We start from the raw sequence: 26,371 nt of genomic DNA, 5'->3' as shown, positions 1-26,371 counted from the left end.
AAGTCTCCAGAAAAACAGCCCGGCCCCCTCCCCCTCCTTAGCACCCGCCATGACATCACGGGGCCCTGGGCCGGTCACAGTCTGCAGACCGCCCCCTCTGGCTCTTGCTGGCCCCTAGTCCTCCCCGAATCCTTGGCTGGCCTGGTGGGGAGGGGTAGGAACACGGTCACAGTCACTGTGTCCGACAAGGTGAGGGGAGTGCAAGCGGCCGCCCGGCCTGGGGGAAGGGAGCCAGGAGCCCAGCCCTTAGAGGGGCAGGAGAGCTGAAGGCACGGCCCCAATGCCATGGGGCAGCTGTGACATCTGAGGCCCTTCTGGGGCTGCTGCAGGGCTGAGGTTCTGGGGTGTACCTCACCTCCCTTCCACCTCCGTAGAGGGACCCTGCCCCCGGGGGTTCCCCTGCATGGACAGCCTGGCTGTCCCCTCTGCGCCTACTGTGTGGTTCCAGGCGTCTGTCTTAGCAGAAGGCATCCTGGGGCTTGGGGATCCCCAAGGAGCCGCAGCTGCCAGCCCTACAACTCTGCCCCTTCTCTTCCTCTGGGGGCTGCATTTCTTCACCTGTAAAAAGAAAGGAACAGTGACCCCAGCCCAGGGGGTTCCCGTAGGACAGCACAGTGGCCCTGCTCTCTTGGTCGGTCATCTTTACCACCCAGAGGAGCCTTCCAGGGCGTGAGGGTGGGGACCCTGAGCACTGAGGGGCCAGCGTTCGACCAGCCCCTCCGCCCCGGCCCGGACTCTTCCCCCTGCCGCCATCTGCCCACCGCCAAGGGCAGAGCTTGGTGTCCCTGAAACCAAACCCTGACTAAGATGCTCCCTGGAGCACCTCCTCCTTGCCCAGAGGGGAGGGGGGGAGGGGGGAGTGCGAGCCTCCCCCAAGGAAAGCACAAATTTGAAGCTCTGGGAAAAATTACAAAGTCACATAAACAAATGCAAAATAACAGAGCACACACTGTGTACCAAACCCACTCTTTCTAGTTAAGCAAACCTCAAAAAGAAAAAATCCAAACCACCACAAAAACTCCACAGTGCATTTTTTAGACTGCCCATTAGAATAGAACTGTGGTCGTGGGCCCGAGGCCCTGGTGGCTGGGGTCTCACCCTTGAACGCTGTCCTTGTCCCCAAGTCCTCGGACTAGCAAGAAATCCAGCCCAGCCCGACCCTCAGGCTTCCGGTCAGCTGGGGAGATGGCCACTGCCACAGAGGGAGTGAGGGTCATGACGGGGGGCCAGCCATGAGGGTGTGAAGAGGCCCCCCCAACCCAGACCTAATGGACCCATTTCCTCAGCATGGCCCAGGGCCTGGGGGTTGGAGCCCCTTTTCCAAGCTGGAATCAGAGCTTATCCTGGCCCCAGCCCCTCCCTGGGCCTTTCATTCTGGAAAAACAAGCCCAGGCTGGCTGGCCTTGAGGCCTGGCCTCTCCTCCTGTTTTTTTAACTGGTTTATATTAGCGGGTGACCTCCCTTCTCTGGGCCCCGCCCATGTCTCTCCATCTCTGTCCTCTGTTCCCGCCTCTGTCTGCTGGGCTGTCTCTCCTCCATGGAGGGAAGATGTCCAGGCACTGCTGGAGGGAGGTAGAAATGGTCCAAGGCCGGTCCCTCTGTCTGGAAGGAGACGGGGGGCAGCTCGAACCCTGAGCAAGGAGCCTGTGGGAGCCCTCCCTCTCCCAACAGGTTCCCTGGCCTCAGGCCCTGCACACCAAGGTCCAGCGGGGCCCTGGAGGTCCAGACTCAGCCCTCAGCTCAGCCTAAGTGCACAGGGGGGCGCCACTGGGGGGAAGCTGACCCCCACACACCACTGGGCAAGAAGGGACAGAGGCAGTGGAGGGCTGCACCGCCCTTTTCTTGAGGCCAGCAAAACCAAAGTCCACAGCAAAGGGCCACTGCTCCCAGCCCTGCTTTTGGCAGGAAATAGTCACAGATGAGAGCAGAGACCCAGCAGGCCACCTGCCCCTCCCCCTGGCGGAGGCCTGAGGCCTCCCGCTCCTTCCCAAGGCCTGTGGGTTGCTCATTTCCCAGTGTCGCCTGGCACCTCCGTTTTCCCTCCGGAAGGGAACGGACCAGGACAAAACAAAATCACTGACATAACTGGCCAATCCTCCAGCCAGACCAGAGGCCCGGACCCACCTCCCTTCTCCTTGGAGGCATGGCTGGACCAGGGAGGCCGGGGTCAGCCACCCAGCCTGACTGAGACTCAGCTTCCGGTTCCTCTCCCCGGGGCCTCGGACATTCCAGGCAGCCAGGCTCAGTGGGAGGAGAAACCACAGGCACTCAAAGACGCCGCCAGCCACAACCAGACACAGAGACACGTGCTCATATCCACGGATGGTGTCACCCACCAAATATTTGCTGAGCACCTACTGTGTGCCAGGACACTGAGCTGTTGGGAGGAGACGGCCGGCCGGCAGGCCTGCTCACTGACAAATAAGATCGTTTTCATCTCTGGAAGAAGTGTTTCCAGAGACGAAAACGGGGCAGGGTGTGGCTCCTGGGGACAGACCAGGACATCTCTGAGGGAGTGACACCCGCAGGTGAACATCTGTCCAGGGGGGCAGCGCTCGGGGAAGCAGCCTCCCAGGGGAGCGAGCAGAGCCTGTGCACACGGAGGTCTGTGGGGGCTGCAGTCCAACTCTCATGCTGCGTGAGCCACAGGGGCTCGCAGGGCCACGTGAGGGGGGTGTGGTGTGGTGAGGCGGGAATTCTGGACGGCTCAGAGCTGGCGGGATCCACAGGAGCACACGAGGAGGGGCACCCCTGCAAGGACCCCGGCGGTGTGCAGAGCCGTGAGGACCCCCCCCAGCGGTGAGCAGAGCTGTGAGGGGCGCCCCCCCCCCCCCCCCCCCGTCTCCTCTCCTTCAGGGCGGGTAGCAGCGGCAACAAGGCGAGAAGAGTCTTTTGCACCCACGTGACCACGTGCTGGGATGTCACTGTCTGACCGTCTTCGTCACGGCCAGCGGTCTGGTGAAATGGCCCTTGGAGAGGATCTCAAGGGCAGCCCCCAGCCAACCAGCCGAGAAGAAAGCGCACCTCAGTCCTGCAGCGCAGGGACGCAGATTCTGCCGCCCTGCCAGCGTGGGGGAGGAGGCCGAGGGCCCAGAAGACTGGTGCCCGGGCGCCTGGCCCAGGGGAGCCGTGTGGTCACCATTGCGTGGCGCTAAGCTGCTGGCCCATGGCGGTGCGTGGCAGGGCAACGGAAGGCCAAGGCCATGGTCTCCCAGCACGGCGCAGGGGCGGGGCTCACACCAGCAAAAGGCACACATTTTACAAGGAAAAGGGACGGGTTTTCAGTCTGGAACCGGCTGGCGGCAGCAGGGACGCTTCGGGCAGACCCCAGGGCCCCTGGGACCGCATCAGTGTGCCAGCCACCCAAGGCCATCTCCACGTGTCACTCACCGAAGCTCCCCCAGCGCCACTGACGACAGTCTCGGCCGGTTCTGACCAGTTCTAGCGAGGGGCCGCCTGCATGCGCCTGGGCGTGCCCCTCGGGAGGGCTGTTGATCTGAGGGACAGACCGTGAGCTGGCTTCTCCTGAGGACCACAGGCCGGATGCCCTGTCAAGATGGGCTGAGAGGAGCGGCTGGAGGGCTCAGTCTGTTGAGCGTCCGGCTTCGGCTCAGGTCGTGATCTGACAGTTCGTGGGTTCGAGCCCCACATCGGGCTCTGTGCTGACCGCTCAGAGCCTGGATCCTGCTTCGGATTCTGTGTCTCCCTCTCTCTCTCTGACCCTCCCCTGCTCACATGGCCTCTGTCTCTCAAAAATAAATAAAAAGCATAAAAAAAATTAAGATGGGCTGAAAGATCATCCAGACATGGAGACACTGTGATTCCAAAATACAAAGTATGGAAATATAAAAACCTTTTTTCAGGGACCAGCCAAGGCTTTTATCCTGAGAAAATGTCAAGCGACCAGGACCACAGGTTTGACCAGTCATGGTCGGGGCCCCATCAGTGGCTTCCTGCCGTGGCATCATTAATGGGGTGCCCTCCTCACCGACTTGCTGTCTGTGGTGGCACCGCCAGCCAGCCGATGATGCAAAGAAGTCTATTTAGTCTGTGGTTTGTAAGCAGGAGCCTTGCCCTCGGGTCTGGGCCACGTCCGTAAATGGTGTCTCGGGTCGCGCCAGAGTGATTTCCGCACCGTGCTAACAGACCGTCAGTTCTGAAGCGGGGAATCAAGACCCGAAGGTTTGGTTCCAGCGACTCCGCCTGCGGTGACCGGCCGGCCGGCGGCGAGGGGCTGCATCCGCGTCTCTGTGGCCCCGGGAAGGGGCACTCTCCTTGCGGGCAGCGGGCTGGTGAGCTGCAGAGTGGCCGCCAGGCCGGTGTCCTGAGACATGTGTCCCGGCTCCTCGAGGACAATGTCGCTTCCCACACCCAACAAGGAAAGTCTGCCTTTAGTCATGACATTGTGACCACCGTTCTGTCCCTGCGGACAGGCTGTGGGGCCGCGAATGTGAGCCCTGTGTGCATCTCTGCTCTACAGTGCGTGTAGGGGTGGGGGTTGGGCTGCCCCTGCAGGAACGGGGCGGGGGGCCGGGGTCGTGGTGTCATGCCCACGACACAGTCCCTCAGCCGTCCGGAAGCCTTGACTCGGCCACAGTAACCTTCCTGGAGTGCTCTCAACAGGGACACCCCATCCGCCTCCCCGTGCAGGGCCCCCCAGCCTGGGGGGCTCCCAGCACTTTTCGTGCCCAGCACCCCACCTGCACCCCTCGTCGGGGCCGCCGCTTACTCTGCTCCATCTCGGGGATCTGGGACTAAGCTGAGTGCGTTCCCAGGCCACCTGCTTTGAGCTCCAGTGGGGATCAGCTTGAGACCGAAAGGGAGGCTCGAGGAAGCTGAGTCTGGATGAGAGAGATACTCGTTCTCATCCAGAGAGGAGGCAGCTGGCGCAGAGGGGCCCCGGGGCCCGCGGGGCAGGTGTCCCCAGCGGTGGTCACCAGACAGCCTGTCTGAGGAGGCTGTTTCCTACAGCATCGCCGGCCAAGACGACCCGCAACAGCCTCTCGCGTGCGGGCCTCTGCGTGTGTCTCGCAGAAGCACCCACTTCTGCCGCGCCGCTCGGGGCGGGCGGAGCCGGGGGGCCCGGCACAGCCGCTGGGGCAGACCCGGCTTCCCGGCCGGCCGCACACACCCCGGTTTGGTGGACAGTCGCTCTGGGATGAACGTGTGACGAGTGTGGAGGACCCGGAAACTGCCGGGTGCTCTTCCGCTCCCCTCACGGTGTCCCGACTGTCCCTGACTGGCGAGGGCGGACGGAAGCAAAGCCGCTGTGCTCGGCCACCATGCCGGTCCCACCCGCGGACGCGAACGCGCACCGTTGCTGGAAGGTAGCACTGACGATGGCGATCATACATTAGCGGCCGAGGGAGGGAGCACTTTTTACTTGACTTTCCCACAGCACGGCCTCATACTGTGATGAGGCGGGATGAAGGCTCACTCACTGCACTGTCCCTCCCTCTATACCCGGAGGGTGGCCCGGCTGCGGGAGGCCGGGAGGCCGGGGGCCGCTGGGGCAGAGGACATGCCGTCGGCCTCACAGTTTCTGAGGCAGCACCAGGCGCGGGAGGGGCCGCGCAGGAACGCGGTCACCTCGGGTTTTACCCAGGGCGACAGCATCCACGGCAGGTCACCAGGAGCGACGTCCCTCCTAGATGAGCCGCGGTGGGGATGAGCCTGAGACGGGGGAGCGGCCCCCAGGAGGCTGAGCCGGTCAGAGATCTCCGGATCCAGAGAGGATCTTTATTACGTACTCACTTTATCAGCTTAACAACCTGCCTCCGCCTTTTTGCGAGGGTTCGCATGTCCGCACACATGTGTATTTCAGATGATGTATTTAAACTGTCAGCTTCAGGTCACCTATCCCCAACTGTATGTACAACACGGCCCATGGGTCACGCTAACTGTACCGTCCACACAAGACTAACGTGGAACGATGCAAGCGTGGTACATCGCGGTCGCTGCTTCTGTGGTCTCCATCTTTGGGAACTTCAGTATACAGGCAGGTATTTCTTGTAGCCTTTGATGCAGAACAAACCCCCTTGAACTACAACATGGGGGTGGGGAGGGGGCACAAGGGATTTCTTAAAGCAAGAGAGCCACTCTGTGCGTCCCTGTGACGGTGCGAAAGTGACACTGCGTTTGGAACCACACAGTTCTCAGTGAACCTCAAGACGGGCACTTTTTTAAAAACTCACTTAGGAACTTGGGAGAATCAGAAAGTGACTAAAACAACCAAACAAAGGACATCACGAGTGAAATGAGCTCAGTGGGGGGGGCAGGGAGTGCTGACCTAAGTCACTGCGGGGACCAAAGAGGCTGCAGGGCCAAAGGAAAGGAAGGGCACACGCCCCGCCCTCCCCCGAGGGCTGTGGTCACTAGGGTCAGTGAGGCAAGCGTGTGTCAGCCAGGCTTCTCGCTGCCTGGGGGTTAAGGAAGGAGGCTCGAATGACCCGTGTGGCCGTGGGTTCCTGCTGGAGACACCGGTGCTCACGCCCAGGGCGGTGCAAACACGGTGCAGACGTGAAACACAGACCTGTGTCTGTCTACACGTGGGCCGGTAACATCCTCGAGTTTTCTAGCTCTGTCTTCCGTGAAGCCCCCAGGAGCGAGTGCAGCAGGAAAGTACGCTGTGTTGGATCGCGATCCAGAAGGACAAGAGCCACTGCCCATGCTCACTAAACAAAGGCAGGAGGTTCCAGATCACTGATGCACGTAAAGCAGAAAGGGAGCTGGCAGCGTCCCAGCCCTTAGGGCACAGCGCGGTGCGGGGGGGCGGGGTCTGACCAGTGTCCCTGACCTTCTACTGCTCACAATGCGGGTCAGGAATTCTGGCCGGAAGCTTGTCTGTGCCCCACGTGGGGCTGGATGGGATGCGCGACTGGGGCTGGAGGGTCCCAACAGCTTCGCTCGGGCACCTGGGTCCTCAGAGTGGCCGTCAGCTGGGTTTTCTCTCCACGGGGCCCTCCCTCTCTGCCCGCTCGTTGCTCATGTGGCCCCTTCTCCCCGCACGACTCCGAGGTGCTCAGCAGCCCAGTCCAGGCTTCCTTCCACCGACGGAAGCTGCCGGCCCCCGACGCCCAGGCTCTGCAGCGTGCCACACTCGGCAGGTCGGGGCAGGTCCCAGCCCTGAAGGCGCGGGAGGCAGACCCCAGCTTTCAGCAGAAGGAGCAGCAGAGTCCCGTTGCCCGGCGGCGTGTGCACAGGGCAGACTGCTGTGACATCTTCAAAGATAATATGCCGCAGGAGGGGACAGACAGTGGCATAATGAAACACACATAATTCAGAGCACTGGGGTTGACAAGAAGACACCTTTCATGGGGCGCCTGGGTGGCTCAGTCGGTTAAGCGTCCAGCTTCGGCTCAGGTTCGTGGGTTCGAGGCCCGCGTCGGGCTCTGTGCTGACAGCTAGCTCAGAGCCTGGAGCTGCTTTGGATTCTGTGTCTCCTTCTCTGTCTGACCCTCCCCTGCTCGTGCTGTCTCCCTCTCTCAAAAATAAATTAAAAAAAAAAAGGCCTTTCATGACAGAGACCATTTTTTTAATATAATATAGTTAAACATATATGTGTACATTTACATGACCTTAATTTTAATTTTTTTTCAAGTTTTATTTATTTATTTAGAGAAAGAGAAAGAGTACGAGCAGGGGGATGGGCAGAGAGAAAGGAAGAGAGAGAAACCCAAGTGGGCTCCGCACTGTCAGAGCCCTGATGCAGGGCTCCAACCCACTAACTATGATATCATGACAGAAATCAGGAGTCAGATGCTTAACCGACTGAGCCACCCAGGTGCCCCAGACCTTCAATATTTTTTGGGGAAAATAACTTACCTGACCCATAAAACCAGACCAGGAAATTTAGGAAAGTTTAAGTGAGCTTTGCATCATCGATAAACAACCTGATTCTTCCAGAAACTATAACATTATCTTTTCTTATACCCACATAGTTGTTTTAAATCAAAATTATAAAACAAGTCTAATTTGTCCAAAGATTCATCTTGATTTAAAAATATTACTTGAAATTTTTCTAATGCAAATTGTTAAACTCCACATTTTCCAGTCTCACATTTGAATAACATTGAAGTAATGTTTACATGAAGTCTCCTTGGCATTATTTACTCCCTCTATGAATTTACATCTCTTTGCTTCTTATCCAATCAACCATTATTCCCCCCCCCTTTTTTTTGAGCCCTGGATTCTGCAAGAAAATGACTTTTCTTAAACGGTGAACATTCCTAAGGCATTAGAAGATTAATTTTTTTTTCCTTTGGAATTGTCACATTCTCCATTAAAAATAATTTTTTAAATATTTTATTTCTTTTTGAGGGAGAGAGAGACAGAGCATGAGCAAAGGAGGAGCAGAGAAAGAGAGGGAGACAGAGTCCAAAGCAGGCTCCAGGCTCTGAGCTGTCAGCACAGAGCCTGATGCGGGGCTCAAACCCACAAACCACTAGATCATGACCCGAGCCAAAGTCGGATGTGTAATTGACTGAGCCTCCCAAGCGCCCCATACTCTCCATTTTAAATCTATGCAAGCACCAGGGTGCCTGGGTGGCTCGGTTAGCGTCAGACTTCAGCTAGGGTCATGATCTCATAGCTTGTGGGTTCAGGCCCCGTGTCAGGCTTTGTGATGACAGCTCAGAGTCTGGAGCCTGCTTCAAATTCTGTGTCCCTGTCTTCTCTCTGCCCCTTCCTTGCTTATGCTCTCTCTCTCAAAAATAAACATTAAAATTTTTTTTAAAAATCTATGCAAGCTCGTATTAGTCTATTTAAACCAATCAGAAAGGGCATTCACTCCAACTTCAGAGACTTTCACATCTTATACTTCATTTTTGGTTCCCAGTAGATAAAGTTATACTAATATGCTCATAAAAATGTTCCCAGTCAAACAACCAAAGAATCTAATCTCAAGCGAGCTAGAGGCCTGGGTCTCTGTTAGTCTTCCAAAGCAGCCACTGGACCTAAACATGCTTTGTGTTTCAACCCAGTGTGGTTAATACCCTTTTTAATGCTATTTCACTTGGCTGGTAAAAGCCTTCCAAGCTGGTTCCCGAGCCCTCTGACACACCCACAGTAGCCTTTGACAGTTCTCTCGCCATCTGGTCTGAAAATATACCCCAGTTCTGTATGCTTCCTGCCATGGACCCGGCGTTAGGGTTGCCAGATTAAATACTGCACAGGACATACTTATTAACATTTTAAAAACATTTACTCATTTTTGAGAGATGGAGACAGGGTGTGAGCAGGGGAGGTCAGAGAGAGAGGGAGACACAGAATCCGAAGCAGGCTCCAGGCTCCTGGCTGTCAGCACAGAGCCTGATGTGGGGCTCGAACCCACGAACCGTGAGATCATGACCTGAGCTGAAGCCAGACGCTTAACCGACTGAGCTACCTAGGTGCCCTTCTACTAATTAAAATATATATACACACACACACACACATATATATATAATTCTTGCTCTATGATCTACCCCCCACGCACCCTCAGGATATACTGTAGTCCATGAGAAGGGAGGAAACCTGGAAAGAGGGGGAAGGTGGTGGCCTCCCCGAAGGGGGCCCAGACCGGTGGTTCCATGTGAATGATTCCTTAAGCACTTGGCCCAAACTGAGATGCTAAATAAATAGAAAAACATGCAAACGCAAAACAGGAAAAGAAACAGCGGCGTGAGACAAGAAAGGCGGTCCAGCTGAGCCGAGTGGCCGCCGGAGCGCCGGGAGGCACAGAACCCGCTCTGGGCAGCAGGTGCCCCTCTGTGACGGCCGCAGGGCTGGGTGAGGCAGTGGGTGCTGCTTGGTGCTCAGCTTTGTAGCACAGCTCCCCCTGCACTGCAGTCTCACTGGGCCAGAAGCGTTGGGGTGGCCATGACACAGGAAGGGGGCAGCTGGCAGGACAGAGTTGATTCTCCAAGGGAGGAGACGGGCCAGATGTCGAGAGAAATGTCAGCTCCAAGCTTCTATCGCCCTTCTGTCAGGCCGGGCCTTTGAAGGGGTTTAGGGGTGTCAGCCGCTTGCCCGGTTGTGCCCTCGGTGGGTGCAGGGAAGGGGGCCGACGCTGGGCCAGGGCGGAGCAGGCAGCGCGCCGGGCTGTGTCCTGGGCCGGCCCTGGGGTGAGGGCTGTGGAGAACAGGTTTTGCAGGAGCACCTGGGTGGCTCTTCGGTTGATCAGGACTCTTGATTTCAGCGCAGGTCATGCACCATTCCAGGGTCCCGGGACAGAGCCCCATGTGGGGCTCCATGCTGAGCGTGGAGCCTGCTTAAGATTCCCTCTCTCCCCGTTCTGCCCCTCTCCCCAGCTCTCTCTCTCTCTCTCAAATAGAATAAAAATTTTAAAAAGAATGTTTTGTAATTGGGGTCTGTTTTCTGAGAATGCAGAGCACCATGACCTAGAAAAACAAAGAGGGCCAAGTGTGGACACCTGTCAGCTTTGTCTGTCAACTTGGAAAGCTAAAAAATAAAAATTCAGCTGTAATACAAAATAAGTGAGCAGGCTCCACTTGTAGAGGGGAGGGGCCCTTGTCTGGGTGCAGAGGACCCAGTGGTTACTGGACCCCCTGCCAGGAGAGGTGGTGGGCAGGAGACCCCCTGTCCGTGAAAGGGTCTTGCTGGCTCCGGGGGCCCCCTCCAGCCACAGCAGACCCTGGAGGCCAGTGGGCTCTGCTCCTGCACCGCAGATCGCCCACGGCAGGGTGAGACCAGCCCAGGGGGACAAGGATGCGGGGCACAGGGGCGCCTGGGTGGCTCAGTCGGTTAAGCCTCCGACTTCAGCTCAGGTCAGATCTCACGTTCGTTCGTGGGTTTGAGCCCCGCGTCAGGCTCTGTGCTAACAGCTAGCTCAGAACCCGGAGCCTGTTTCCAGTTCTGTGTCTCCTTCTCTCTCTGCGCCTCCCCCTCTCATGCTCTGTCTCTCTCTGTATCAAAAATAAATAAAACATTAAAAAAAATTTAAAAAAAAAAAAAGGATGTGGGGCACAGAATGCCAGGTCCCAGGGCACTCACCCTGTGTCCAGCAGTAGCTGACCCATGTGCCCAAATTTGCTGGGCTGAGGCACCCTCTACAAGACGCATGCGCTATTAATGCCACGTGGTGACCCTGCTCAACCTTGGTCTGGGCCACGTTCTGGAGGTTCTCAAGGAGCTGGCACAGGCCTGAGGCCTCCCCTCACCTCAGCCTCAGCCTCGGGGAGCCCTGACATCCCTGTGGCTGGCTCCCACACTCCCAGAGCCTCTGCACGGTGGGTCATCTGGGAGCCGTTTCCAGGACTTCCCTCCCCTACACATCTGGGAGTGGTCTTCAACACACACAGGCCCATATAGCACCCCCTCCAGCCTCCGGAGAACCCCAAGCCTCCAGATGCTGCTCAGACTCCACCCCGGGAAGTGGCCAAGTCTCAGCCTCCCTGGACCGTAGGTGCAGCTCTGACACTCAGCCCTTGTGTGACCCAGTGCCCTGGGGCAGGTTCCTCCTCCAAATGGCCCTGTGAGGCTGAGGTCAGCAGTGGACAGAATTTGATGGGGGCACGGGCTGGCCTCCGGGCACCAAGCTGGGTGATGGGAGTCGCCACCCTCTGGCCCCCACCCTGGGACTAACTCCAGACCCAGGTCTGGACTCCTTGGGCCCATCCTAGAGGCCGGCAAGAGCTTTTCCCAAAACTCAGCCCGAGAGAGGGATGTTCCCTCCCACCCGGCCACGCAGGTTCCTGTGAGCTTCCCCGCAAGATCGGCTGACCAAAGCCAGGCCAGGAGCAGGCCTCCCTCTCTGGCCTGTGTAGTTCTTGGACAGCAGGGAGTGCGGCCACTCCCGGCCCAGGGCCCCCGCGCGTGCACGCGGTCTCCTGTGCACCTGCTGTGGGCTGGGTGTGGCCTCCCGGGCCCCAGCATCCAGCCTCGCACCCTCCCGGGGGCCTCAGCCTGCCTGGCTCCGTCCTTGGCCCTCCATGCAGGCATGAACACCCAAGCCAGAAGACACTGGCTGTGCCCCAGACGTGGAACAGCAGAGAGACAGCCACAAGGGCTGAGCTCAGAGAGGCCTCCACACTGGGCCCACGAAGCAGGGCCCCAGCAGGTGCCAGAGAGCACCCCCAGTAGCGCTGGCCCTGGCTGGGCCTCTCCTGGCCAGAACCCAAGCCCTGGGAAGTGCTAGGAGAGGCTGGAGTGTGGGACAGGAGGGCACTCTGCCACACCCACCTGCCTCTGCCCTTCCTGGGGTGGGGGTGCCGGGCCCAGTAGGAAGAGGGGGCTGCCCATCCCCCAGGCGCGGGGCAGGGTGGAGGCCCCACAGGGAAGAGGAAAGGGGTAGCCTCTCCTAGTCTGGGAGGAGCTGCAGAGATAAAAATAAACACCAAAATTGCCTCCAGAGGTCGTGGTTGGGGCCCAAATACGACCAAGTCACGGGTGGGAGGGGCTGTGCACATGTGCAGCCCAGGCAGCAGGGGGAGAAGGGAGCGGGGGCTGGGCAGGCTCAGGAGAGGACCCAACAGCATCAGTGACACCTGGAGCGGATGTCGCACCCATCGTCCCGCAGATGTTTGAGGCAGTGTGTTCCCCCGCGGGGGCCTGTCCTGTGCACTCATTTGCCGGCATTCCCGGCCCCTCCCACTGTCAGCGCCCCCCACATTGAGAGAGCCAGGTGCAACCAGGTGCCTCTCCTCCAGCGGATCCCCCAGCCAGCACCCACTGCAAGAGAGGCTGGAGCGAGTGCCCAGGGTGCCAGGGCCCTGTGGTGCTCTGCCAGGTGCCGGCTCCAGGACCTGGGTGTGTAGCTGCCTGTGCAGGCCAGCCAGTCACACCCCCTGGAACCTGCCCCAGCCCAGCTCCCAACAGAGGCTTTGTCTCCAGACGGCACATCGGCTTAGCATCCCATTGCCCCTCTCACCAGCCAGGGAAGGGGGGGCGACAGGCCACGGGGCAACTGCCACAGCCGGGCTGGCAGGAGATCCGTGAGCACAGCAGCTGCTGGACAGCATGGCCGAGGGCGCCACTGGCAAGGAGAGGGCCTGCTGGGAGGCTGGGCGGAGCAGAGGCCAGACTTGGTACTAACAGGGCATGGTCCCCTCCCGCCCCAGAAGGTTCCACCACTGGGTCCTGGCACCTCTGACTGCCACCCCTCACTACGAGGAAACCAAGACCCAGGAAGAATGCGTGTGATCCTAGCTGGGAACCTTTCAGGGGCCCCCCCCAGCCCCAGGCCCTCTCAGGTGACTGGGCCGGGAGGGTGCTGTGCCTGTCCTGGCCCTCTCCCTGACCCCTGGGGGCTGCCAGGAGCCCAAGTGCAGAAGCAGACCTGTACCCTCCATGGTGTAAGGTCCCCTCCGGATCACGGCCAGCTTCGCCCTCATTATCTTCCACGCACAGCAGTTCCGTGAGCTGTCTCCCCTGGAGGACAGGCACCCAGGCGGGCCCAGCTGACCTGGCTGGCTGGCACACACAGGGCAGGGCCCGCCTGGCTCACTGAAACAGCGTGAGGTGAGAGACACAAGGCGGCCCGCTCCACCCCAGAGTAGCTGCTGCGCGGCTCACGCTCAAGCCCTCCCGAGGTCCGTGTAATTTGCCGAGAACCCAGGGCCGGCCCTAGACACGTTTGTGTGACACGGTGAGAAGTCCCGACAGCCCTGGTGAGGGGCGCTGTGGCCCTCCATGGGGGGGTGGGATGGATGGAGGGCAGTGGCCGCCAAGGAGCAGGGCAGATGCTGAGAACCAGCCTCGCCCGCGTCCCTGGCACTCCGCCAGGCTCCCCAGCCTGCAGCCCGGCCGGCACCAGGCCTGGACGCAGGTCCCCCCACCTCCACTATCAGGGATCATGTGACCCTCTGCACCTGGGAGGAACCTGCAGTCACTGGGGGCCACCGGCTCACACTAAGGCTCCAGGGTCTCCACAATTCCACGGACGGCGCCCTGTCCTCAGTGAGCCCCAGCCCTGGACCTGTGAGAGCACATGCCTCCAACCAATCTTTCCCGATCAGCCCCCAACTCAGGGTCCCATGAAGTTGCAGAGACCAAGGAGCCCAAAAAGACCAAGGGTCTCCAGCCCGAGCTGAGCAGGACACCCCAGAGAGCCACCTGAGGCCCAGGCCTGTGGGACCTGCAGAGCACCACGCGCCGTCTCTGGGGACACAGCCTGCCCCCTTCCCCCAGTCTTCCCAGTGAGGCCCTCCCTGCCCCGCCTTACAACCTAACCAGACCCACCTCAGTCTGGGTACTCCCCGGCCCCCCAGCACTGTCCCTTGGTGCTCTGTCCATCAGTGTGTCCATTAACAGTCTGCCTCCCCCCGTGGAACCCAAGTGCCTTAAGGGCTTGTGCCGGTTGTTGCTGTTCTGTGGGCAAGTGGTCACCCAACAGAACAGCGGTATTCCTGCAGGCTTGGCACCAGGACAAGGGCCCTTGTGGGGAAGGACCCACCAATCTGCACCCTGGGGCCCCCAGGGCTCCTAGAAAACCACAGGCTGGCACCAGACAAGTCACGCTAGGCAGAAGAGGCGCCAGGACAGCCGGGGACAGCTGCGTGCTCTGAACATTTATTACAACGGATCATCACAGGTATGGGGCAGGAGCACGAGAGTCATTTGCCCTTCAGGTAGATCTTGGGGGTCTGCCAGCCCGCAGGGGCTTCCTTCAAGCCTGCCTTCAGCCAGATGCGCCTCAGGTCTCTCTCGAACTTGATCTGCAAAGGCACAGGGAGGGACCGCTGACTGGTCCGTGGCACAGCCACGCATCTCAGCCGCCTGGCCCGGCCCTGGGCTGTGAGGCCCACACTTACCTGCTTCCGTTTCAGGCGTCCTTCCCGGACCTTCCGCCGCAGGAACCGAGTCCTTTTGACCAGTTTTCGGTACTTGTGATGATTCATCTTCCGCCGGCGAATCTTCAGCACATTTTTGCACTGCATCCGGGGTGCATCCCAGATCCCCTCTATCCCCTGCTCAGCCGGTTCCCCCTCTTGGCTAGGTGGACCCTCATAGAGTTGGGCTGGAGCCACGGGCCCTGGGCTCCCAGCAGCTAGTCTGGGTAGGAGGTAGTGGGCGGTCAGCCAGCTCTCCAGGGGACTGATGGACATCTTCCTGGGGACCAGCATCTCCTCCAGCTCCAGCTGGAATCCCTTGCCAGGGGTGGAGGCAGCTCCGCTTGGGCCTGTCGGCTGCGTGCTGTAGCAGGGCCAACAGGCACGCCTGCCTAGCACCCCTGAGACTGGCCAGGGCCAACTGCAACCTGCAGGGAACAGGATGGCGCGGTTACCACTCAAGCAGCCACACTAGACCTGAAGACAGCCAACCTGGCCTCCCGGACCTGGGAGCAGAGCTATCATCACAGACTAGGAGGATCTGCACCATGTGCCTCGTGGAACTCTTGCTGACGTTCTCAGGCCCAGGCTTTCTAGTTTTTGCTACTTGGTTGTTTACAAGGGGGTCCGTATGGACAGGCCCCTGCCTCAAGCTGGTGAGGCTCTGTAGGTGAGGGCAGTTGGGGCTACTTAGACCACATTCCTAATCCAAGTGTGTATCCTGCCCATCTGCCTTGCCCCACGGGGCCTCTTACCTGCTCGAGGAACAGCCCTAAACAGCTGAGAAGTGAGGCGCATCAGGAACATGGTCTGCGGGTGGTGGCGGCCTCGGGTGCTCAGGGTAGCTGGAATATAGGTGCGCGTGGAGGTCACGCGGGAGTGGCCGGGAGGCGCCTGCAGCGGCCCCCATCGGTCCAGGACTCCTGCCACCCGTCACCCTCATGACCCTCTCCCAGGATGAGGATGCCACTTCAAACAGGGCTCACTCCCTCAAACAGCCAGCCTGGGGCACAAACCCCACTGAGCAGCTGCGCGACTCTGAACAGTCACCGATCCTCCCCGAGCCTCAGCTTCACCCCAGGGACCCACCACGGGGGCGAAGTCGACGCTCAGAGGCACGGAAGCCACGGGTCCCAGGCCCCTAGACGGCGGTCCCCGTGGGCCCCAGCCTCACCCGACCGCGGCCCCCTCCGCGCCCCCACCCTCGGCGAGGGCTCGCACCGAGCCTCCCCAGACCTAACCCAGGTGACTGAAACTGACCACTCTTGCCGCCTAGTTTTGGCACTTCCGGTCCGTCCCTAAACCGGCCCCCAGCCCCACCCCGAGTGCGACAGCCCGGCGGTACCCACTCCCTGCGCCCCCTGGCGCCGTCACCGGCGTCCGACTCGCGTCGGCTCAGGTCCCGCCGGGCCCGAAAGGCAGCGGTTTCCGGCCAGAGGAGCGGCCTTCTCCCCCAACCCAGCCCGCAGGCTCTGCCTCTCTTACGGCGGCGAGAAAACTACATTTCCCACAATCCCAAGGGATGCCCTATACGCCTGCTTAGCCCGACCTCGCTTTACTTCCGGATGAGCGGGTGGCCCGGCGTTCGAGGCGGGCGGAAGTGGCCTTGGCCTGTCGGCGGAAATGGAGTTCTTGGAGCGACGGAAGTGACCGAGGCTAATGCGCCCACTGGGGTTGTAAGCGAAGGGCCCCGGCTCCTCCTCCGTGGCCTGGGGCGTGGCCTCGCAGGCGCGGAGGGCGCCGGGCCGGGGGGCTGGGGGCGAACGGGGGCGCTGTCGGCCACGTCTCCAGCGGGGCTGTGGGCTGGCAGCCTCCTCTGCCCGCGCAACTGGATCAGAGAAGGCGGCCGCACCTCTAACGCGGGAGAGCACGACGCCTTTTGCCAAAGGGGATACGTATTTTTTCCTTGTTGAAAACAAACTCTCCTCCTGTACCCTCGGGAAGAATTAAAAACGTTACTTCTTGCCGAAAACCAAAAGCAGCCTCCGTGGAACACTGGGTTTGGCCGCGACCCAGTGTTGCTCCTCAGGGTAGGGGGTTCCGGGCCCCCGTTGTTCTCGCTGAGGTTGGCAAGGATGGACAGGATCCCCACAGTGAACCTCCAGGGATCCAGGTAGGAGAGGGGTCCGCGGAGTCCCTGGCTCTCCTTCGAGGTGTGCTTGCAGCGGGTCTCGGCAGGAAGCGGCCAGGCCTGGTCCCAGCCTGGCAAAGCACTGAGTGGAGGAGAGGCCAGTGGATGACAGAAACAGGCCCAGTTCCAGGCCAGGACAGAAGATGTCACTCGGGTTCCCGAATAGGAAGGTGCTGACATGCCTCCGAGCGTGCCTCCCCCAGCCGCACAGCCTCCTCAGGTCTTCACGGGCTTGGTCATCAGAGTGAGCCACCTGGAAGTGACCCTGCCACTTGCACAGCTCCTGGACGTTCCTGACTTGCAGGCGCCTTTCTGCAGGGCCAATGACACCAGGAAGGCCGTGTCCAGTTGCTTCCCACCCACCCGGGAGCACTGGTTTGGGAAGTCACGGGGCCTGCCCCCCGCCCAATCCTTAGAGCCAAGACAGGATTGGCAAACAGCCCCGAGACCCTCCCGCTCACCAAAGCCCGGTTCTGCGGGACACCCCCCCGGGGCTGACGCTCCATGGGCCTTCCTGGTTGCCACCGGCCTGACACGCGAATGCTGACCCTCCAGAGCAAGAGCACTTCAGAACCATTTTGTCCTTTTCCAACCTTCCCTTCCTGGCCCCCAAGAAAGTGACCTTTGTCAGAACACAGAGAATGCTCAGGCTCATGACCCGACCCGCCTGTGGGGAGGAGCAGCTGCACAGAGTCCAACCCGAAATGCAGCACCTGAGACCAGAGCCGGCAGCGCAGACGCAGCACTGGGGCGGTGGCGCGAGCTGTGCGCGGGACAAGCAAGCAGAACAAGCCACACGTTCTTTAACGCCCCAAATGTCCTGAGTGGAGGGAATTGTTTATTTAACCACGTAAAATGCATATATAGGAAACTTCTCTATTTAGGAGCTGGTGGCCTGCACTCAGCATCGCACAGATAAAAATATACGACTTTCAACACAGATCTAAATACCTTCACATTTTAAAAATCCGAATTCTCTACACAAGTTTTAAGCTGACAGGATTCAAGTTCTGAGTTTTCATATATAGCTTTAACTTGTATTAAACACATTTACAAGGTGGATAGAGAATAAGGGGCTATTAAGGCCATTTTCTCATTGTGAAACACTGCAAAATATGTACATAAGTACAACCTAATATAGGCAAAGATTCTAAAAGTCATTTTCTTGGCTTAACGTAATTCAGTATCGGTCCGGGAGTGAAGACACGGCCTGCCGTTAGCACCAAGCTGCACCACCAGGATGCACGGGGCTGCTTCCGCCTCCAGCTGCCCACGGGGCTGCTGCCGAGGGGGCCCCGTGCTGGCACAGGTGTGTGCCGTGCCCCGTCCGGCCTAAAGGGCACCTTGCCGGCCTCTCAATTCCATCTCCAAACTTATCACAAGGTCCAGAGTCAACAGCCACTCAACAGACTCCACAAAGAGTCACTCCACGGGGCCAGGCATGCTGAGGTGTGCACGCCAAGGGTCAAGGGCAGCGCTCCGGGAGCCCCATGCCTCACCTCCGGTGCCTGCTGTGCCCAGGGTGGTCCCGCTCGTAGCGATGGCCTGCCCGCTCATAAGACCGAGAGCGCTCCCTTCGCTGATCTCTATAGTAATGACTTTTTTTCTTGTATTTCCCAGAATTATCTGCCCGCTCCCGTGAGCGGCTTCGAGAGCGAGAGGAGCTCCGGCTCCGGGACTTGTGTGGCTTCTGGGTGGGGTACTTGCAGTCCTTGGACTTCCGGTAGCTCCTCACCTTGGAGCCTTTGTAGGGAACACCTCTGTGTGCCTGTCTTGGTGGGGAGTCACTCCTGCTCCGCGAGCGGCTCTGTGACTTGGACCCGCCAGACGTGGAGCCACTGTCACTTTTTCTGTGAGGAAGGACACCACCACCAAGCAGGTGAGCGCTCGCCCCACCTCCTCAGAGTCAGGAGTGTCTCTCTGCGGAGGGGCCGCCGCATCCCCTGCAGCCACCCTGGGAAAACCACCCCTTGCCAGGTGCAGTCCTGGTGGGCCCCGAGCAGCACACACCTCCTCTTAGGAGAAGCAGATCGCGACGGGGACCTCGAGTAGCTCTGCTCCCGACTCCCGCTCCGACTTCGGCTCCCTCGCCCCTTCGGCAAGCTGAGACGGGGGGGGGGGGGGGGGGGGGGGGGGGGGGGGGGGTGTCAGTTACAGACCAGAAGTCCTTCGGGCCGACCCCAACGGCCCGCTGGGGCACTCGGGTACTCACCCATTCACTGGGCTATCAGCCTTGGCTTTCTTCATGCCCTCCGTCTTCCTCTTGGCATTCTTCACAGAGAGCGGGGAAGGCTTGTTTCCTTTCCCTTCTTTGGGAGATTCTGCTAGAATCAAGTACAAGAAGCTTCTGATCAGAGGGGCACCTAGGCGACCCGGTCGGTTAAGCATCAGACTTCAGCTCAGGTCACGATCTCATGAGTCATGAATTCAAGCTGTGCATCGGGCTTTGGATTCTGCATCTCCCTCTCTCTGCCCCTCCCCTGCTCACACTCCATCTCTCTCAAAAATAAATACACATTAAAAAATGACTTAAGGAGCACCTGGGTGGTTCAGTCAATTAGGCGTCCGACTTTGGCTCAGGTCATGATCTCACCGTTTGTGAGTATGAGCCCCACGTCAGCCTCTGTGCTGACAGCTCGGAGCCTGCTTCAGGTCCTCCGTCCCTTTCTCACCGCCCCCACCCCCTTCACTCGTGTGTGTCTCTGTGGATCTCTCTCTCTCTCTCTCAAAAAGTAAATAAACTTTAAAAAGTTTCTTATCAGAAAACTGTTCTAACAAGAAGCACACGAGCAGAGCAAGACCCCACCATTTCTGTTGGACTCGTGGGGACTGCTCGCTCCCAGCCTGGGACTCAGAACCTAAACACGCACCTGAAAGACACAGAAAGGCCGCCTGTCTCACTGGACTTCCCTCAGGGACTAGGGACATGGAGGATGCTTAACTCTAGGCTCCGACAAGAGAACCTGCTGCTTCAGACTTCTACGCTTTTCATCACGAGACCAGCTAATTAGACGGGCTGGGTACACAAAGGCATTTTGGAAAGCCTGTCCATGTCCCTTGCTGATAAAAATAGAAGTAAGAATGGCACCAGGCTGGCTTAGTTGGTGGAACATGTAGGGGTTTGATCTCCATGTTGATCCACATGATCAACATGTTGATCTTGGGGTCTGAAGTTCAAGCTGCACGTTGGGTATAGAGGTTACTTAAAAATAAAATCCTAGGGGCACCTCGGTGCCTCAATAGGCTAATCCGTCTGCCTCTTGATTTTGGCTCAGATTATGATCTCATAGTTCATGAGTCTGTGCCGCGCTGACAGCACAAAGCCTGCTTGGGATTCTATCTGTCCTTCTCTCTGCCCCTCCCCCCGCTCGCAAGTGAACTCTCTCAAAATAAACAAACATTTACAAATAAATTAGGGGCGCCTAGGTGGCTCAGTTGGTTGTGAGTCCCAACTTCAGCTCAGATCACGATCTCACGGTTCATGAGTTCGAGCCCCACATCAGGCTCTGTGCTGACAGCTTGGAGCCTCGAGCCTGCTTCTGATTCTGTGTCTCCCTCTCTCTCCCTGCCCTTCCTGTTTGTGCGCACTCTCTCTGCCCCTCAAAAATAAACATTAAAAAAACCTTTTTAATAAAACAAATTAAATCTTAAAAAGAAATAAAACATAAAAGCAATGAGGTCCTTTAGGAGCACCCATCTCATTTCAAAGATCACCGAGTCTCTGCTGGGGACCCTGGTGCCTACAGGCTGCCCAGACCAGCAGCAGACACAGTTCTAAGAACTCTGGAAGAAAGGAGGGCCACACATGTGAACACTCACCCAGCTTGGGGGCAGGTGAGAACCCTGCAGTGTTGTCCAGAACCTGGGCGCCAGGAGGCGGCAGGCCCTTAGCCTGTGCCTTGGCCTCTTCAATGGCGTGCCTTCTCTTCTCCACTTCACCTTCGAGGTGTGTAAGATCAACCTGTGAGAGTCAAACTCCAGTTATTCAGAGCCAGATACCTCTAGTCAAACACAAATGCATGTTACATGAAAAAATACAGAACCTTTTTCCGGGTATAAAGCTGCAGGATTTTTAAGCAGATTTCTTGAATTTCTTCTTCAGTTGCTCCAAACAAAAGAAACCAATGGGGACGATTGGGCAAAGGGATCTGTAAGCACAAACACCACCACCGTTCACGCTTTTCTTCACGGCCAATCAGATTTTTAGGGCGAGAAAATACAAGCCTGCTGGTCACCGAGACAGGCTTTTTATCGGTACTGAGCAGCATCTGAGGGACACGACACAGCCGTTTCCTGGAGACCGGAGAAAGAACGAGACAGGGGTCCCCTGCGGCGGCGCCACACTGACCTCCAGCGTCCGGGCGGCAAGGTAGATGCAGGCGCAGGCGATGCTCTCAGGCTGGAACCTCACGAAGACGTCCGTGCGCAGGCTGTCGTTCATGTAATTCCTGCAAAGCAGAGGCAGGAAGCATTGCAACGCCCCGGGCACCCCCAGGGCACCCGTGCGCCGTCTACACAAGAGCACTATTCTACACAGTCTACTCCTAGGCTTAGAGCTACACGGTCCTGAGAGGCTCCGGACTCCTGGAGACATTCTAGCTGGTTTTTGTGAGGACAGGGCAGGAAAACAGGGAAATTACTGGAAAAAAATCTAAAAAGCTGGCTGAATGTCAGACAACACATGTTGCTATGAAAGAGAACCGACTTTAACTTTACTTTTCCCTCAACTTCTGGCTGCTCTCGTGCAGTGCACGATGCCTCGAGAGAGAAAAGGTCTACTGTAGTGGTTGAAATGTACTTGATGAGAGGAATCTAAATGCTCAAAATCCATAGTGCAGAGAAACATGCAAACTCAAATGAACGGGCTGAGCAGGCGGCCTGCGAGGGGTCTTCGGAGACAAGCCGCCGTCCTCCTGTGTCCCTTCTCGAAGAGGCGCTCAGTGTGGCCCTTCTGGTTCCGCGAGGGAGTCCGCTCGGAAAGGGCAAGCACCTTCGGGTGCATGGGAGCGTCGTGCAGGAGAGAGTCCGCGCCCAAGGGAACTCCTCTTCTCAGGGCTAGCAAAGAACCGTTTCCAAACTGTCCCATTTGAATAAGGAGTCTTAAAATGAACATTCATAAAATCAGACAAAAGCAACAAAACACTACAAGTCTCATCATAATTAATACACTTAAAAAACACTGTACTTTAGAAAATATGAAAACTACAAAACATTGGATTTTTAATAAATCTAAGGGCTTTTAAATTGGCTACATTTCAACATTTTCTTTTAGATCTGTTTCTCTAAAATATACCAAAATCAGATCTCATATTCATTTCATCAATATTATAAAAACAACAGATTAATTCCATGAGGAGACAGTCAACGGGCTCATACATTTACTGCTAATACAGCCCACTAGGGAAAGCCTCAGAACCAGGCCACACCCACGGGGAGCCAGTCCCGCTGCGCGGTATGACTGATACCCCCCCACCCCCAGTCTCTTTGCCCCAAACCCTAGAGAAGGGGACACACAAACCCACTCCCATTTCTCAGGGGCAGAGTCAACAAATGCCAGCTAGCGGCACCTGGGTCTGCAAGCTCCAGGCAGCACAAGGAATCGCGGAAACCCTACGTGATGGCACCAAGGCTGCGGGTCTGAGCATTGCGAGTGAACAGTTCAAACACTTCAGAAACAGCCATCAGTAACTTTTTGGGTTCTAATAAATTCTCAGTACTCAAATAAGGAGAACATTAATCTACGAACTTTTAAATCCTAAAAACAAAACAAATGAAGTTCCCGAGACATGTATTTTAACTTATTACATATCTAAGTTACAATATAAAAGTGTCCATGAAGTAATCTAAAGATGCACACCTTTTACTGAAATGTGTCAACACTCAGCTGCTGAAAAGAGCGACTTTAGGACTTCCGGGAACAATGACATAATCCCACTATGAAGTCTGAATTCCCATCAGCCAATTCTTACGGCTTTCGGTAGAAAACATTTTTAAGAGAAAGGTACTGCATCTTTATTGCACAAGTACAGCAGTTTTAAAGGGACACAATTCAAGTCAAGACAGTTAGCTCTAATCGATACAATTACCAAAGCACGACAGAGGGTTAACAAGAAGCACAACCGGCAGAGCCGCGGCGGCGGCCGGCCAGCGCTCTACTATCGTGAGCATACCACCGTCTAGAGCCGGCCTTCGGCGGAGAGCCTGCACTGGACTGGCTGAGGACGGCCGCTGTCCCTGCACCAAAGCGCTTGGACAGTAGAGGAGAAGTCTTAGTCACTTACCCTCAGAGGCTACCCTTTGATTGAAAGAGTACAGAAAAGAAAAGTCAAAATAGGTTCTCTATTAGATATGGCATAGCACCAGACAATTCAGGCAGCAAAAATATGACCCTTAACAGACTTAACTTCCGTGGAAAAAAATCACAAAGCACCCAGCACTGACCGTTATTTCAAGCTTCATTTCTATTTCCAGCACGTAGGCATTGTTAAAACCAGTCCCCAGAAAAACTTCATCCTAACCCTCTTTCTCCCCATAAGACCCTCTCTAGTAAGAGGCAGTTGGAAGCGATTTCACAGGAGATAAGACCACTACATCAACGTTGGCACCCGTGGGAAAGATCCTGATGTGCCAAGTCAACAGCCCCCAAAGGGAACCCCAGCGAATGCTCTCCTGGAGGGTCGGGGGACGGTATGGGCCACCTTACCGTATCACCAGTGCCCGATATTTTGGGAGGCTGATTGGAATTTACACAGCAGGAACACTGGGCACTCAGACAACTCCAGCCCACAATCAAGTCATGGGACCGACTACCCACTGCCCAAGTGCCTCAAAATCAACATATTCCTGCACTTCCCTTCTGGTCTCATAAAACAAGGAAACTCAACTCACCATGAGGTCTGGACCAGGTGCTGGTTACGCTCACACTCTAACACCTGAAGGTACATAACGATTATCTGGAAGATACAGGTCAGGCAGTTATTACCAAGAACGCTGAAAAGCCAGAATCCAGATCTTGAGAGCGTCCATGCAGCAAACATGAGCCTCATGCTAGATCCCAGGGGTGACTCCTGGTCAAATGCCCGGTGCCCAGTTCCGCCGGAGGGGAGTCTTTCATCACAAGGCCGACCCTCATTCTCATCTACGGCCTGGTTTCCACCAGTGATACCAGCTTGTCCTGAACATCTCTGTATCCTAGTCACCAACTCACACAAGACATGGAGTGAAAATACTTTCAGCAAATGAAAAAAGTTCTAAAAACTATGGCAACTTATTCAAGAATAAGTTGAATGAATGCCAGAAAGTCGAACAAGCAAGAGACAAAAGATATGAAGAAATGCACCAATAAAAAAGGGGGGAAACAGCAAAAAAGCAAATTGTGGTCTTTTTTAAAAAAAGGAAAATTTGTGTGTGCGTCACATAAAATTTCCTGCCGGGCTGTATGGCAGCCATGCCTCTTGGCGGACACGCACCACAGCGCTGCTTTAGCTAGTTTCCAAAGAAAGGGTTCCGAACCCTTCCGATGGCCCCGAAAGAAGAAACAGAGCTATCACTAAAGCGATTCTAGAAAATTAGCTGTTGAGAAAGAAAAACATAAATTGACAGATTCCATTTTTCAAGTTCATCACTACTTTTGAAAGCTCAAACCTAAAAAAACACCATTTCCAGAACTCTTAAAAACATACCACTAAAACTGACGGTACGGGAAGACTAACAAGTGTGTGACTGTCCTGACGTCTTAGACGCGAACTGGAAAGCCGCACCAGGCACACACTTGGTCCTCTTCAGGTTTCGACCTTGGTGAGAACAGGGCAGTGACGAGGGCGGGGTCAGGTGGCAGCGGGGCCACGCACTCACCTTGTGAGGGTGCTTCACGTGGACACAGAAACCCAGCTCTTTGAGAACCCGTCTTTCTGCCTTTATAATCTGATTCTTTAAGTTAACGTAATCTTGATCCAGCAGCAGAGGCACGGGCTTCCTAAATAGACAAAGCACATGTCCACGTAAGGCTCAGATGACAAGGTCTTTCTTTCGAACCCCAATCACCTCCGAAGGTGAAAACCCACTGTCCGCACCACAACACGGACGTGGCCCAGGAAGCCCGCTTCATTTCCTTGAACGCAACCAGAGGGTCTTCCTCAAGCCCAGTGCCACCCGCCCACGCGCTCCTTTCCGTCCACACGGGAGCCCCAGGCCGCACAACCCACACCGCGAGGAAGGCTTCAACATGTCATCGCACGAGCGTTGTGTTACAGACCGAACGGACAACCAGAGCGCCACGGACGCAGACACTGCGACAGCCGGAGGCTGCACTTTCCAAAGGACCTCCACCAGCCCGAGGGGCATCAAGCCTGGGCGTCCAGGCGGTGGTTCTCACCCCGGAAGCAGTTTTGCTGCCCCAGGGCCAGATCTGGAGACATTTTTGGCTGTCAGGACTGAGACATGAACTGTCAGCATCTAGTCCATAGAGACCGGGGACACCGCTTAACATCCTGCAACACACAGGACAGTCCTCACGACAAAGCGTCACCCAGCCCGAAATGCCAACAGTGCAGAGACAGAGAACACCAAAACTGCAGCCTCGGCCCCCCGCCCCCGGGCTGTGCCCTGGGCACAAGCTTAACACCCCACACCCAGAAACCGTCACGAAACTTGCCCACAAACACGAAGAGACAAAGACTGACTTTTTCTCTCTCAGATGTCGAAGGCGATGAAACACGTTGATGACATCCCGAATCCGTCTTGGAGCCTCTTCTATTTTGGAAGCCAGGTGAACACAGGCCATTGACACGTGCTGGAAGGCGAGCAACACAACACACAGATGCTTCCTTCCCGCCGGGACCGACTCCGCCACCTCAGGAGCGCGAAGGCGCAGCAAGCAGGGCGCCCAAAGGCAAAGGCCGCCTGGCAGAAACCGCGCTACGGTGCCAGGGGCCCCCGACCGCTCAAGCGCAGCACTCCAACCCGAAGGCAGGCCCTCGGCCCTCTGGGCAGCCCGCCAACCAGCTGCCCAGGCTCATTTCCGTGGGAAACACGCCGGGGAGAGCCCTTACCTCCATGGAATGCTTCACAAAAGACTTGGTGTAGAAAAACCGCTGGAACAACACCTGCCCGGTAGCCATGGCCACCTAGAAGAGGAAAGTTCCCCTCGTTGTAAAGCCACGACCCAAGGGTTTCGCAGTGAAGTCCCCTGGTTTCGGGCCACTGACACAGAAGCAGACACGAAATCGTTTCCCGAGTCTGCAAAGGCTCTTCGCGTCCCGCGGCCTCGCCTCCCTCATCCCCTGAGGGACGGCAGCGTCGAGGCCTCTGACGGACGGGCCCGGGGCCCCGGCGGGGACGGGAGCGGGGTCGGGGGTCGGCGCTAGGCCCGGCTCCGCCGCCAACAAAGGGCCCGACCGCCTGCCCCGGAGCCGGCGCGGCGGTTACCTCGGCCCGAGGCTCGCGGCCGCGCCCTCACCTGCGGCAAGCGGAG

General features: G+C 57.2%; 3 protein-coding genes across 9 annotated transcripts; all 3 read right to left on the bottom strand.

The window, feature by feature from the left end:
* Window positions 1-14,486: 14,486 nt before the first annotated feature.
* On the bottom strand, window positions 14,487-16,377 carry AURKAIP1 (aurora kinase A interacting protein 1). Of its 5 annotated transcripts, none has more exons than XM_029947053.1 (4): window positions 16,318-16,377; window positions 15,524-15,613; window positions 14,751-15,196; window positions 14,487-14,654 (listed from the first exon to the last, which is right to left on the bottom strand). In XM_029947053.1, exons 2-4 carry the CDS (start codon window positions 15,573-15,575, stop codon window positions 14,553-14,555), a joined length of 600 nt encoding a protein of 199 aa, XP_029802913.1. In that variant the 5' UTR covers window positions 15,576-15,613; window positions 16,318-16,377; the 3' UTR covers window positions 14,487-14,552. The 5 variants fall into 5 exon arrangements, with proteins under 5 accessions (XP_029802913.1, XP_029802912.1, XP_029802910.1 ...); XM_029947052.1 differs by lacking the exon at window positions 16,318-16,377 and adding an exon at window positions 16,114-16,259; XM_029947050.1 differs by lacking the exon at window positions 16,318-16,377 and adding an exon at window positions 16,118-16,259.
* A 1,324-nt stretch (window positions 16,378-17,701) lies between these two features.
* LOC115298362 (cyclin-L2) lies at window positions 17,702-23,174 on the bottom strand. 3 transcript variants are annotated; one of them, XM_029947048.1, is made up of 7 exons: window positions 23,070-23,174; window positions 21,248-21,347; window positions 20,943-21,047; window positions 20,719-20,860; window positions 19,112-19,223; window positions 18,910-19,002; window positions 17,702-18,749 (listed from the first exon to the last, which is right to left on the bottom strand). In XM_029947048.1, exons 2-7 carry the CDS (start codon window positions 21,338-21,340, stop codon window positions 18,395-18,397), a joined length of 900 nt encoding a protein of 299 aa, XP_029802908.1. In that variant the 5' UTR covers window positions 21,341-21,347; window positions 23,070-23,174; the 3' UTR covers window positions 17,702-18,394. The 3 variants fall into 3 exon arrangements, with proteins under 3 accessions (XP_029802908.1, XP_029802907.1, XP_029802906.1); XM_029947047.1 differs by lacking the exon at window positions 23,070-23,174 and adding an exon at window positions 21,752-21,933; XM_029947046.1 differs by lacking the exon at window positions 23,070-23,174 and having other exon boundaries at window positions 21,248-21,845.
* LOC115298365 (cyclin-L1-like) lies at window positions 21,846-26,365 on the bottom strand. Its single transcript, XM_029947054.1, has 7 exons — window positions 26,357-26,365; window positions 25,950-26,024; window positions 25,581-25,690; window positions 24,754-24,874; window positions 23,788-23,852; window positions 23,181-23,194; window positions 21,846-21,998 (listed from the first exon to the last, which is right to left on the bottom strand). Exons 2-7 carry the CDS (start codon window positions 26,016-26,018, stop codon window positions 21,955-21,957), a joined length of 423 nt encoding a protein of 140 aa, XP_029802914.1. The 5' UTR covers window positions 26,019-26,024; window positions 26,357-26,365; the 3' UTR covers window positions 21,846-21,954.
* Between the last annotated feature and the right edge of the window lie 6 nt (window positions 26,366-26,371).

Source organism: Suricata suricatta, chromosome 8 (assembly GCF_006229205.1).
Source record: "Suricata suricatta isolate VVHF042 chromosome 8, meerkat_22Aug2017_6uvM2_HiC, whole genome shotgun sequence".
In the NCBI taxonomy this organism is placed as follows: Eukaryota; Metazoa; Chordata; class Mammalia; order Carnivora; family Herpestidae; genus Suricata; species Suricata suricatta.
Note: the sequence above shows the minus strand (reverse complement) of the source record. Positions and strands in the feature narration are given on the sequence as shown.

Bases quoted from the DNA above. Each gene is read 5' to 3' on its own strand.
- AURKAIP1 (XM_029947053.1), bottom strand. From the start codon at position 15,575: ATGTTCCTGATGCGCCTCACTTCTCAGCTGTTTAGGGCTGTTCCTCGA. The intron at 15,197-15,523 runs GTAAGAGGCCCC...TGTTCCCTGCAG, and splicing joins TAGGGCTGTTCCTCGAGCAG to GTTGCAGTTGGCCCTGGCCA. The intron at 14,655-14,750 runs GTAAGTGTGGGC...GTGCCTTTGCAG, and splicing joins GACGCCTGAAACGGAAGCAG to ATCAAGTTCGAGAGAGACCT.
- LOC115298362 (XM_029947046.1), bottom strand. From the start codon at position 21,493: ATGTCTCCAGGAGTCCGGAGCCTCTCAGGACCGTGTAGCTCTAAGCCT. The intron at 21,048-21,247 runs GTCAGTGTGGCG...TTGTGCTTACAG, and splicing joins TTGCCGCCCGGACGCTGGAG to ATCCCTTTGCCCAATCGTCC. The intron at 19,003-19,111 runs GTGAGTACCCGA...CCCCCGTCTCAG, and splicing joins GCTGATAGCCCAGTGAATGG to CTTGCCGAAGGGGCGAGGGA.
- LOC115298365 (XM_029947054.1), bottom strand. From the start codon at position 26,018: ATGGCTACCGGGCAGGTGTTGTTCCAGCGGTTTTTCTACACCAAGTCT. The intron at 25,691-25,949 runs GTAAGGGCTCTC...CTCGCCTTCCAG, and splicing joins TTGTGAAGCATTCCATGGAG to CACGTGTCAATGGCCTGTGT. The intron at 24,875-25,580 runs GTCAGTCTTTGT...TTGTCTATTTAG, and splicing joins CGACATCTGAGAGAGAAAAA to GAAGCCCGTGCCTCTGCTGC.